This window comes from Podarcis liolepis (assembly GCF_965112155.1).
Source record: "Podarcis liolepis genome assembly, chromosome: 3".
In the NCBI taxonomy this organism is placed as follows: domain Eukaryota; kingdom Metazoa; phylum Chordata; class Lepidosauria; order Squamata; family Lacertidae; genus Podarcis; species Podarcis liolepis.
The window spans coordinates 18541133-18554756 of NC_139557.1; the positions used below are offsets into that span (position 1 = coordinate 18541133).

Genomic DNA, 13624 nt, shown 5'->3' on the forward strand with positions numbered 1-13624 from the left:
CTGAAACTGCTCTTAACCTGAAGCACCACTAATGGGGCCTCCCGCTGCTGCCCTGCCGCCGCTGCGCGATTTCTGTTCTCATCCTGAAGCAAAGTTCTTAACCCGAGGTACTATTTCTGGGTTAGCAGAGTCTGTAACCTGAAGCATCTGTAACCCGAGGTACCACTGTATAACTTGGGTGGCTTGCAAAGAGAGTCACCAGAAAGCTTTTAAGTGGAGGACTCCTATTGAATGTGTTGAAATTAATTCAATATTGTGATATTAGTTTATTGCAATTATATATACACTTGATTTGAAAAAATAAAGAAAGCCCAATAAGTGGTAATTGATCAAATCAAAATTATAGAACAAACTCAGTGCCCCTTGGTCAGTCTTAGGAGGGACACTAGGCTCCTTTGCCTGCTCCCACCTCTGGAGTCTGTTGACCCAAGAATAAAACACTTACTATACTAAGATCAGTATACTTGAGACTTAGGAACGTTGACTCCAACTCCCAGTGCGGCTTACACATAATTCTTACTGATTTAACTTATTTAAAGGGGACTTTGAAACTGCCAAAGATTATTAGTTTCTGATATTCAGCTAGTTAAATGAATTCAGGTTTTCTTTACTCATTAGCATTATTTTCTTAAGAATGGGTATGGTTGGATGCTAGTTTGCTACTGAGCCGCTTCACTGTTGATGCCAATACTTCTACCTCCATTCCTCAACTAATAGTGCAATCCTAAATGTGTCTACTCAGAAATAAGTCCCCTTGTTTTCAATGGGGCTTACTCCCATGTGAGTGTGCATGTGATTGCTGTCTAAGCTCACAAACTGAGGTCACCATTCCTTGTCTGTAAAGCTCCATGGGTTTTGAAACTTTGTGCATTCAAGTGATATTACAATGGTACCTCGGGTTAAGTACTTAATTCGTTCCGGAGGTCTGTTCTTAACCTGAAACTGTTCTTAACCTGAAGCACCACTTTAGCTAATGGGGCCTCCCGCTGCTGCCATGCCACCAGAGTACGATTTCTGTTCTCATCCTGAAGCAAAGTTCTTAACCCGAGGTACTATTTCTGGGTTAGCGGAGTCTGTAACCTGAAGCGTATGTAAACTGAAGCCTATGTAACCCGAGGGCTTGTGGCTTTTGAAATAAGGTGTTTCGATTCCAGCCTAAAGTCCCTCAGAGTCATGATGATGGCATGTGAGGCAGGAATGCATCTTCACAATGCTTAAAAGCACCACTCTTTCCTTCTGAAAGCAGCACCGAGATAATATCTGTTTATTCTTCCAATATCTTGCACGTTCATATTTAATTTTTTAAAATGCTAACTCAAAAATCCCCTCTATTTATGAATTCTTTGTCCTTGCAGAGGGAGTGGAGCAGCAAGGCCAGTCTCCTTCACCCGTGAAATGCAAAGCAAAGCAATCTGAGGACCTGGAGGACAATAATGAGGGTAGGTAGGATTAAGTCTCCTCGGAGTCATTTATCAGTTTTTCATTACACAAAGATAGGTTCCCTTTAATTTTCAAATTATACAGTTTGCAGTCTATTTGTTTTAAAATATTACTGGTGTCTATATTTACTGTGCGATTTCTTTATCCTCCCCTAGTGCAGTTTGGGCCTGGGTTAAGTGAGCTAAGCAACTTTTCTTTTATCTTTTCCCATGTGTAATTTCGACCCAAAGTTTTTTGTGACAATGATATACTTTCTGGCAGGAGAGAGATAACAATTGTTTTAATGCCACAATGCTACTCAGTATTTACGGGCGTTGGAAAGACAGGATGTGTAGTTTTCAAAAAATGTGTGACCAGGAAACCAAGCAGTTATCATAATTCCAAAACAGAGTAATTCCGTCTTGTCACGCTACTATGATTGGTCTTAAATAAGAGTTGGAACAGGGCACAAAAAGTCATATTGTTAAATCGCAATAGCAATTTTCTGTTGAACATTCCATTGACTTTCATATACTGGATTTCAGATTTACAGCCTGATCCAAACATTAGCTGGATCTTGGCTGCATACACAGAGCTCCCAATGCAACCCAAAATTTGACATTTATTTCGGCTCAGCATGTCCAGTGTGGATGTACCTATGCAGCTGATACCCACCGAGGTGAACAGGAAGCTCCCTGCTCACATGGGAGCTCCGTGCATGGATCAGAGCTGGTGTAGTCTACAAGAGACTGAGCTATGATAACGAACCTTGGCTACAGCTCATGCTTGAGGAAGACAGAGCTTAACCACAATCCTGGGTCTGGATGACACACTAAGCCAAACTTTAGCTTAACCCAGGACAGTTTGGGAGCAGGAAGGACCAGAGGGGACATGTTTGCAGAGTCCCAGTAGGCCATAGTTTCTGCGAACCAGTCCACTGATGTTGTTGTTGTTTAGTCGTTTAGTCGTGTCCGACTCTTTATGACCCCATGGACCAGAGCACGCCAGGCACTCCTGTCTTCCACTGCCTCCCGCAGTTTGGTCAAACTCATGCTGGTAGCTTCGAGAACACTGTCCATCTCGTCCTCTGTCGTCCCCTTCTCCTTGTGCCCTCCATCTTTCTTTTTCAGGGAGTCTTCTCTTCTCATGAGGTGGCCAAAGTATTGGAGCCTCAGCTTCAGGATCTGTCCTTCCAGTGAGCACTCAGGGCTGATTTCCTTAAGAATGGATAGGTTTGTTCTTCTTGCAGTCCATGGGACTCTCAAGAGTCTCCTCCAGCACCATAATTCAAAATTAGTCCACTGATAAAAAGGGCTAATTGTTGCCATAGTTTCCTTCAGCATTGGTGCTGACCTTTAAAGCCCTAAACGGCCTCGGTCCTGTATACCTGAAGGAGCGTCTCCACCCCCATCATTCAGCCCGGACACTGAGATCCAGCGCCGAGGGCCTTCTGGCGGTTCCCTCATTGTGAGAAGTGAGGCTACAGGGAACCAGACAGAGGGCCTTCTCGGTGGTGGCGCCCGCCCTGTGGAACGCCCTCCCATCAGATGTCAAAGAGATAAATAATTACCTGACATTCAGAAGACATCTCAAGGGAAGTTCAGGGAAGTTTTTAATATGTAACGCTGTACTGTTTTTAACACTGATTGGGAGCCGCCCAGAGTGGCTGGGGAAAGTCAGCCAGATGGGCGGGGTATAAATAATAAATTATTATTATTATTATTATTATTATTATTATTATTATTATTATTATTATTATTATTAAGGATTGGTACTGAATGGGGCACATACTCCTGAAGCTGACTCCTGATTTGTTCATTGTAGTTAGCAAGGAGTCAGAGTTGCATCAGCCCAGTGATACAGTGGCAGACCCTCAAAGTGTCCCTATTTTCCAGGGACGTCCCTGATTTAGAAAAGCCGTCCTGGTTTCTGAGTTGATCCCAGAATGTCCCACTTTCCCCTATTTTTTTATTGGAGAAATGTTTGAGGGTAGGGTTAGGATGTCTCTATTTTCATTGGAGAAAAGTTGGAGGGTATGGAGTTATCCAACCCCTGAGCTGTCTGAAGGTAATCCTGTATAGGGAAGCTTTTTAAAAAAATGTTTAATGTTTTATTATGTTTTTATATGTTAAAAGCTGTCCAGAGCGGCCGGGGCAACCCAGTAAGATGTGTGGGGTATAAATAGTAAAATTATCATTATGGAATTGGACGCCCCTATTTTCATCGGAGAAATGTTGGAGGGTATGCTGTGGTGAGAGAAGCACTTTCAAAATCAGTCCTATTTAGGACTCTCTTAAGCGTCTACATCGGCTTTCCTGAACCGCAAAGCTATTCATCTAAGAACAGAATTTAACTTCCAGTTAAACATCAGCTAAAAAGAGACTAATATTTAAAGATTATAATCTTATATTGCTGCTTCTATGCATAACACAACATGTAAGCAAACTCAGTGCAGCATATTCTATGATTTGTAGTTGTGCAGAAGAATAGCTTCATTTGTGTATTTACGATGCATGCTATTCTTTTTCTTGAGTAAGAATAGTCAGTAATAAAACGACACAGATACCCATATACATTTTATCCTGTGAGCCTCTGTTACTTGACATTGTTCCTTTAAATAAACACCAGGGATTTCTGTATTAACCTTTTAGCAACCACTAAATATCTACAGTTGGCACTCCATACAATTATTTTTTTGATAAAATAATGATATGGTGATGATTAATGCTCCACTTCCCACTCTCTTGTAGTCTATGAAACAGGACTGATATCATTTCCCCCACATTAATGAACTACCAAGGTTTGCGATTGCTTGAAAAGGCGTGAGTGAAATGTTAAATCAATGTTAGTACTGCAAAGTCTTGGGATGAAGCAACCTAAAAATCTAAATTAATTAACAGGAAGAGGGTGAAAGGGTGACTCTTTGGAACTCCTAAGTTCACCACATTTGCAGTAGTATGTGTACTGCAATGCTTTGCCCTAGCTCTGATGTGCGCCTGTGCTTTAATGACATTGCGCAGGTGCTACATTTGAGACACTTCATCCAAAGCACTTATATGCTTTAGCTGCAAATCTTAGGATTAGATAGATTCACTGTTTGTGCAATACCTTGCTAGCATATAAAAGTGTTTGACGGATGACCCAATCATCACTGGAAGCAAGGGTCAGCAAATCATCTTTAACACGGTGAATCGTGGATTGACCCCTTTGCCTTTTAGCTTTTAGGTTCAACGTGAAATGTATGAAATACTGTTGAGGAACTGAAAGTCGTAAGTTTCCTGGCAGATGGGTACTCTCACCTTCCGCACGGAGTGCAAAGGCACTGAGGAGTTCACACAGCCTTGACAAGTCAATGGACAATTATTTTCCAATCTTCTTTATAGATGTGTATTTAGAGATTGATGCTTCTAGCTTTCTTTCTCCGGGGTTCTTTCTCCCCTTATAAATATCTCTGGCAGGGCGGCCCACCCATGAGGCAGAGGGAAGCTGCCACCTCAGGTGGCAGAATCCCATGGGGAGCTATCCGCTCACGAACCCGGCTTGCCCCTGCCATTGTTAGGGTTGTACAGCGCCAGCAAGCAGGACTTCAGCTGAGGGGACTTCACCTCAGGTGGCGAAATGGGACAGCTCATCCCTGCTCTGTGGGAAAATATCTTTGTGAGATCTGCACTGTTGGTCATTTTACTGCCACACTTCAGTTCCCATTTAAACATTTTAGAAGTATCCCCAAAGGCTGCTTCACAAACTGCAGGGTCAGTTCCACGTACACAGCCAGAAGAAGGGGCTTACCACAGGCTCCCAAGTGGCGGTTTTAAAAACATTAGGTTTCTAGCTGTTACACTATAATGCTTAGTGGCCCTCAGTCAGGAAAGCAGTCCTGAACTGATTCAGCAACACATTTGACCATTTGCTTAAGGGGTTCTGCTCCTGTTGAATCAAGGGCCATCAGGTCTTTTCAGTTGACATTTCTTCTGAGCAATATTCAACGAAAACCTTGAAAGCCAGGTGTAGTGGATTACTGCTGGTGAAATGTTTGTGGTGTTAATGTCACAGGATGCCTGCTGCATGATCATGCCTGTGACGATGATGATGATGATGATAATAATAATAATAATTTATTATTATTGGCTTCCCCAACCACTCTGGGTGGCTTCCAACAAAATATTAAAATACAGTAATGCATGAAACATTAAAAGCTTCCCTAAACAGGGTTGCCTTCAGATGTCTTCTAAAAGTCTGGTAATTGCTGTTCTCTTCGACATCTGATGGGAGGGCGTTCCACAGGGTGGGCCCCACTACTGAGAAGGCCTTCTGCCTGGTTCCTTGTAACTTGGCTTCTCGCAGTGAGGGAACCACCAGAAGGCCCTCGGCGCTGGACCTCAGTGTCCGGGTAGAACGATGGGGGTGGAGACGCTCTTTCAGAAATGTCATTAGTTGAATAGCAACACAGCTTCTTTCCCTTAGACCTGTGTCATTTTCTATCCTTTCTAAAGACTGTGATTGTTTGTTCTTTTGAGACTTAAGTGCTTTGGCACTGTGATACTGGAGCAATGGGGTTATACATGTATGATTATGTTTGTACCCCACCTGTAATGTGTATGGGTTGCTTGTGCGTAAGTTGCCGCCTCTCCAGGCTTTGTTGCCTTACTAAACCTTTCAGTCTGGGCAGCCCTTCACTTCGTGGCTGCCTCAGTCACTAGCAGAATCCGTCAGTGGGCGTTTCTTAAATCTTTTCCAACATAAAAGTTGTTTGGCACCCAGTCTCCTCCTACTCTCTCTGCACGGAAGTCTTCTGCACAGGGTGGGCGTGGGTAGTGGAGGACCCGTGCTCTCCCCGCTGGTGTCCGGTGAAGAGTCCTGGAGCCCATCTGCCCATTCCCCCATCTGCCCCTCTATATCCCTGGTGTTGCGCTGATTTGCTTCCCCATCTGCGGAGCTGCCTCTCTCCCTGCTGGGCCCTTCTCCAGCATCATTTGAGAGCCTTCCCTCCGCCTCTAGCTCCGATGTCAGTTCCCTGACATCACCCTTGCTCCAAGGAGCTCAAAATGGTGTACCTAGTTCTCTTCTTCTCCATTTTATCCTTGCAACAACTCTGAGAGGTAGGTTAGGCTGAGAGACTGAGTGGCTCAAGGCCATGTTATGACTGAATAGGGATTTGAACCTTGGTCCTAGTCCAGTGCTCTACTGCACTAGAGCAAGAGGTTGCCTATGGATTATTCCTTTAACCACATATGCAAGAAGTTGCTAAGAACAGGGAAGCTACTCTGTCTTGTGCTGTAATTCAGCAATCAGAAACACCAGCCTTTAATTCTTATTTTAAGTATTTTGCAATCTGAAACGTACCTCTTCTTTTCTTGGTCTTTTTTTTTTTTAAGCTTCACATTCATTCCCTCAAGAACAGACAATTTGTCTCCCTCCCTCATCCCCACACCCAATTAAATAGTTGCTGGATATTGTGCTACTAGTGCTGAAGCTGGAGAGGGGCACTAGCTAAGTGGAATATTAATTTGAATGCTTTTTAAATATTTGTCTACAAATCCCTTAATTTGTTCTCCTTTGGGCATTTCCACTCACTCACTGTTGTTGGTGAAACAGCCTGCCTGAGAAATTAATCACTCATTTACAGTGGCTGTTCAGAAGGGATAGAAAAAAGCCATTTTGGCTCAATTTTTGTATGCCTTCCTCCTTACGAATGTAGGAAATAGTTCAGAAGTTACTTACATGTGTGAAGATTCTTAACTATCATCCTGATGGAAGGTCTCTTCCTGTTCTATACCAGATGCCCATAGAATTAGATCTATGCTTTGATACAGACCAAAGATACTTATCTGAAACCAGAGACCCCTGAAATGAACAGTGTTGATTGTAACTTCGTCTGTGATATCCTCAGGGACAGCCATTTAATTTTCCACTATAAACCTGAGCCCCATTTGCTATGTTGCAGAAATATATGCCAACACAAAACATGCAGTGGTTGTTAAACTCTAAAAATCCTGGACTATCTTTTTTAAAAAATAGAAAAAAAGAAAGGTTTTAAAGAGTAGCATTCTTAGCATTCAGTCAAATCATTTCTCTTCAATAAAGGGAATTTTATAGATCTCTTGAAAAGGACAATTTAAATGAAGATAAAGTACTGCAGAAAAAGTCCTTTGGGGAGTAGCAAGGCAGCAAATATCGCCATGAAACATTCACTCTTTAATGCAAAAATATACTTAAAGGAATTCAGCCTTTCTAGTCTGCTTGAGACCTTGTTACTGCATTTTAGGTTTGACAGTTTCCATTTGTCTTGACACATTATAAATACCTGGGCTACCAAATAGTTTCTTTCTGTATACATATATTTAAAAACACTATGGCCGGGATCCAAAAAGTTCCAAATGCAAGTGGAATGCACGTCTGCATTTATACAGTGTGTGTGAGAGAGAGGAGAGGGGGGTAATGATTTACCCAACTTCTGCTGCATCCCATATTATGCCAGAGGATCGCCCAACTCTCAGAAGTAGCTTTTCAGGTAGGGCAAGGCCATCTTTGTCTATCTAATACGTGGGTGTATTTATGACACTTAAATAGCACCTTTTCCTCTAAAGAGCTCAAAGTGCTATACAGTGGTTCCCCGCAAGACGAATGCCTCGCAAGACGGAAAACTCGCTAGACGAAAGAGTTTTCCGTTTTGGAGGTGCTTCGCAAAATGAATCTCCTATGGGCTTGCTTCGCAAGACGACAATGTCTTGCGAGTTCCTGCGGGTTTTGTTTCCTCCCCCCCTTTTTCTAAGCCGCTAAGCCGCTTATCAGCTGATCCGATAAGCTGATAAGCCGCTAAAAGCCGCTAATAGCGCTAATCCGCTAATCCGTCAATGGGCTTGCTTCGCAAGACGAAAAAACCGCTAGACGAAGAGAATCACAGAACGGATTCTTTTCTTCTTGCGAGGCACCACTGTACATGGTCTCCCCTCCCCATTTTAGCCTCACAACAACCCTGTGAAGTAGGTTAGGCTGAGAGACAGTGACTTTACCAAAGGTCAGGGAACTGCCATCGACTCAAAGGTGAGAGATAGCGGGGGAGTTGTGTTACAGGGAGCCTCCGAAAATCTTGGAAGCAGTTCCTCTTCTGGCGAGGAGGAAAGCCCCACCTCCAGTGGAGAAGAGGTGCAAGGACCAGAGGATGCCAGAAAGAGCCTTAACACCGCACCTGAGCAAGCCGGAGAGGAGGGAAGCACGCCCTTGCCATCGCCCATCATGCGCAGTAGCTTGAGGCGCAGGGCGGAGCGGAAAAGGCTGGTGGTGACGAAACCTTTATGTTGGGGGAGGTACAAAAGCAGACCACTCCCGGATTCTGCTAGTGATTGAGCCAGACATGAACTTATGACGCTCTTCATTGTAAATAAAGGTAAAGGGACCCCTGACCTTTAGATCCAATCATGAACAACTCTGGGGTTGCGGCGCTCATCTCGCTTTATTGGCCAAGGGAGCTGGGGTACAGCTTCCGGGTCATGTGGCCAGCATGACTAAGCCGCTTCTGGTGAACCAGAGCAGCGCACGGAAACACCGTTTACCTTCCCGCCAGAGCGGTACCTATTTATCTACTTGCACTTTGATGTGCTTTCGAACTGATAGGTTGGCAGGAGCAGGGACCGAACAATGGGAGCTCACCCCGTCACGGGGATTCAAACTGCCAACCTTCTGATCAGCAAGTGCTAGGCTCTGTGGTTTAATCCACAGCACCACTCGCGTCCCTGTAAATAGTTTGCAACAAAATAAAGCCTGTAAAAGACAAGTCAGAGTCCTGCCTGGCTACTCTCGAGCAACCACAACAGCATCTGACAGTTACCCAGTGAGCATCATGGAAACCCTGCTCTCCTAGGTCATAGCCCAAAGGTCTGAACATCAAACCACATTGGCTCTTCAGATCCTATATCTAACTGGACAAATTCTGTTCTGTTTGGGCTTTATTTTATTACAGTCAGTAGCACTGTTTCGTGAAATTGGAGCCCACAACATCACAATGCACATTACATTGCAAAACGAACCCACTGGTAAAAATATGCATCGCCAGGACAGAAGTTGATGCAGAAAGGACTCTCTTGCGTTTATACATGCGGAAGACCTATGTACACATGAGCCATCTATCTTTTTTTTTTAGTAATAAGTGAGGGAGCCAGGCCTTCTGGTTTTTCTAGAAATGGTTTTAATTCTGTTTCCCTTTTCTTCTTTTCCATTGAAATAAAATAAGGTGCAAAGTTCCAAGTCACTAAAGTGACTAATGTAATGTTGTCAGAGGAAAATTATATACAGTGACAACCCGCGGTACCTCCAGGGTACTCATCTGTCAAGGAACTCATTTCACATTTCTATCCATTATCTGAATAACCAATAAACCCCCGTGACTGCGTGGTGCAGAGAGGAAGCAGTGATGATAGCCTTTATGAAATTTTAACACAGCTATTGCTTTAAATAGCATTGTGTGCATTTGGAATACCACACTGCCAGGTCTTTCCTTTTGTTCTTCTCCTCCCCTTATTATTATTATTATTACTACTAGTAGTGGTGGCGCCAATGGTGATATTTTCTAGAAGGCATCTAATATTGACCTTACCTTTTAGTGACCTTCTCTATTTCCTTTTAACAGTTTTCCAACCCACTACATTGCACTGCACAGGGCTGTATGCAAACAACAGGCTTTTATTAATTTGTGGCACATAAAAAGAACTGTGCTCCATTGACTAGCAACCCATATAAAATAACAGCAATCCGCTGTGTTAATTACAAAAATAGATTCCACAACCTCAGTGTGAACAATGACTTAATCAATGCAGAAAGCAGTGATACTGAAGAAAGGCATCAAAGCATTTAAGAGGAAGTGTTTTGTTCCTTTTTTATTTCCTTGTGGTGCGTGTTTCTTTTTTTTCTTTTCTTTTTTTGACAGAGCAAGGTAGTTCACCATTTTTAATATTCAGATGAGAATGTCATGCTACATGTGCTCCAACTACCTCAGCTGGTCGCCAGGGACAGCCCTTATTTGCTGGTATCTACCTCTGGTAAAAAAATCTTATTGCCACGTGGGAAGATGCAAAGGATGCTTTTTAAGCACAAGCTTGGATGTCTCTTCCGCAAATGAAAGGGCTCATCCTGTTTCTGCAAGGGACTGAGATCCATCAGAGGCTCCTGCTGGAGGATCGAGGGAGGTGATTTTTGTTTACCCTCCCCGCTGCAGCCCCTCCCCTGGCAACTTCCCACACTGTTCCGGGGGGTCCTTGGACCCTCTATAGCAGTGTTTCTCAACCTGTGGGTCCCCAGATGTTGTTGGACTACAACTCCCATCATCCCTAGCCAGCATGACCAGTGGTCAGGGATGATGGGAGTTGTAGTCCAACAACATCTGGGGATCCACAGGTTGAGAACCGCTGCTCTAGAGCTTTTCAGGTGTCACAATGGGCTGCAAGGCAAAGGAGCAATGGGTGAAAAAATGCCTTCCCTCAGGGGCACCGACTTGCACCCAAGATCGAGGGATCCTGGTGCTCATCATGGGCATGTCGCGCGTTGCGTGTGTCTGATGCCATGCACTCATTGCACGCTCAACGTTGCATCGTTGGAAGGAGGCTGTGTGCAGAGACCAGCACGCTGTGGCTTCAATGGTTGGTGGCTCCTCCTCTCTCGTGCTGAGGAGGAGCTGAGCACTGAAGCTGCGCCATTCTCGGCTCTGTGCTTAGCTTCCTCTGCCCCCTCAAGAATAAGGGAACCCAGGCCTCTGTCAACAGATACTGGTGGGGCCAAAGACAGCTCAGCCCCCCTGCCTTTCCCCATCCTCCAACAGGAAGTTTCAGTGAGCTCATGGCAATTCTGAATCCAACCCTTTGTCAGTATACCTACCCATTCACTAGATCTGTGCATTTTCATGACTACTGAATGAAGAGATGGGAACTCCTAAGTAGCAGCATCTGAAGCTGTAACCTTGAACACATTTACTAGGATGCAAGCCCATTTAAGCACAATGGGACTTACCTCTGAGTAAACATGCATAGGATTGCACTGTGAATGGCTTGAAATGTTGGCCCCATTTTTTCTTAAGGCCATTATACTGAAAATAATCTTCATTATCTCACTGTTTTTATGGTCAAGTAAGTGAACAGCGCTTATGCCTCCGCCTTCCTTTAAGAGCCCTGAGGTTGTTCAGACAAGGCCCCTTGATTAATGGGAATTTAATGAAGTGGCTGCTGCTGCAGCAGCGAAGCAAGGAGACCTCCAAAGTTGTTTTGGCTAGCCAGGCACATCGCATGTCCAAGGTTTCCTGGAAATCAAACACAGGAGCTTTAGGTGAGCGTCTAGTAGGAAATTGCAGCTGAAACAGAGGCTCTGCAGGTGTGTGTTCTTAGTTTGAGTCCAGAGAGTTTGTATTGATTCTGCATTGGTAAGAGAACCGCCGTAGTTGATCATGCTTGTTTCCTAACAATTCCTTCACAATTTATAAATACCTGTATTTGAACAAAGACGTCACAAGATTCTGCTGCTTTCTCCTGGGAAAGAGGACTGCCCTGAGTTTCCTGCCACTTGACAAAGTAGGAACAAAACACCAGGAATCTTGTTTCCTGAGAACGGTGTATACCTTCTCCCATAATGCTTGGTTCAAGAGAGGCGAGAGGTATTGAATCCCGTAGAGACAAAACAGCAAAGCATCCCATGAACTCAAGTTCAGGTTCTGAATGCCTGCTCAGTGCCTTTGTCTTCTCAGGCCTCTTTACTTTCTGAAACCTTTGAGAATAAACCTTGGTGGCTCATGTTTTCTTTCTAGTTTTTCCCTTGATTATTACACAGCAGTTGCTGAGGGAAAGAGATCTGTGGGTTTCCCCCCTCTTTTTGGTAAGCTACTGGATGTTGCAAGCAAGTGCAAAGAGCACCCTGACAAATTGATAACCTTGTGCTAAATTCTGCCTCAATGTTGAAATAAGCTGTTAGGACTGTGAGCACAATATTGGGCTCAGAAAACTGTTTAACAATTACTAATTCTTCTACACCTCAGTTGAATATGCTTCCTTCCCCCTCTCCCCCCCCCCATTCACTGCCTTGGCCCCCTCTCCCTACCATCAGGTTACAGACCAAGCTGTAATTAAAACTGACCCAAATTATTATTTATTTCTAAATATGAAAATGTGTGGAAGATTCTGTACATCAGGCAATTGTCCTGATGATTAATTTTAAGATATTTGTTGGGGCTTGGCTTTGAGGACAAGGGAAGGGGGCAAGGAGAGAGAAAGTTGTTTAAATTTTGGACGTCTTCTGTAACTGGAATAGTCTGAACTCCAGCTCTGTTTTCTACCAGCTGTTTGTGATTAATCACAATGCATGTATTTAACACAGAAAGCACCACACAGTTGTGCTGCTTAGATTTTCAGAATATTTCTGGAAAAGGTGTTGTGTGTTGCCTGAGACAAAACTGTTGTCAAATGTTGACTTGTGTCAGCTCAACATGAATGTTCAGGAGCAGCGCACGGAAACGCCGTTTACCTTCCCGCCGGAGTGGTGCCTATTTATCTACTTGCAGTATAGGTAATCTATAAAGCCTATAAAGCCTTAAACAGCTCAGGACTGCAATACCACAAGGACTGCCTCTTTCCATATGAACCTACCTAGACCCTGAGATCATCTTCTGAGGCCCTCCTTCGTGTGCCTCCTCCTCGAGAGGTCCAGAAGGTGGCAACACAAGAACGGGGCCTTTTCTGCAGTGGCTCCCCATCTGTGGGATGCTCTCCCCAGGGAAGTCCTCCTGGCGCCTTCATTGTACACCTTTAGGCGCCAGGCAAAAACGTTCCTTTTTAACCAGGCCTTTGGTTGATCTGATGGACATCCTATGCCCTTTTAAAATGTGGCTCTTTTGGGGGTGGGTGGGAGGTGTTATTGGGTTGTTGTTTTTATTTTGATTGTATATATTTGTGGTTTTTATGTTGACCTTTTCTGTGAACTGCCCTGAGACCTCCAGGTATAGGGTGGTATATAACTTCAATCAATCAATCAATCAATCATCTTAGAGCCCCGCAAGTACTACTGTCCCCCCCCCCATGATATTATTCCATGGCCCTTTCCTATGCCAGGGAAGCATCATGCCTGAATGACTAACACAATCAGTGGTGGCTTGAGAAATTCACTGACATCAGACCCCTCAAATCCCACTGGCAACATGTGGATCTTCTTAGGGGCCAGTTACATGCTATTA

At 44.1% G+C, this 13624-nt stretch overlaps 1 protein-coding gene across 9 annotated transcripts in view; it reads left to right on the forward strand.

The window, feature by feature from the left end:
• MACROD2 (mono-ADP ribosylhydrolase 2) overlaps positions 1-13624 on the forward strand; it is a 993596-nt gene that overhangs the window by 874745 nt on the left and 105227 nt on the right. For all 9 annotated transcript variants that reach the window (XM_083495642.1, XM_083495644.1, XM_083495646.1 and 6 more), the window contains one exon: positions 1356-1439. In XM_083495642.1, the coding sequence (XP_083351768.1) occupies positions 1356-1439 (84 nt within the window). The remainder of the gene's footprint in view (positions 1-1355; positions 1440-13624) is intronic.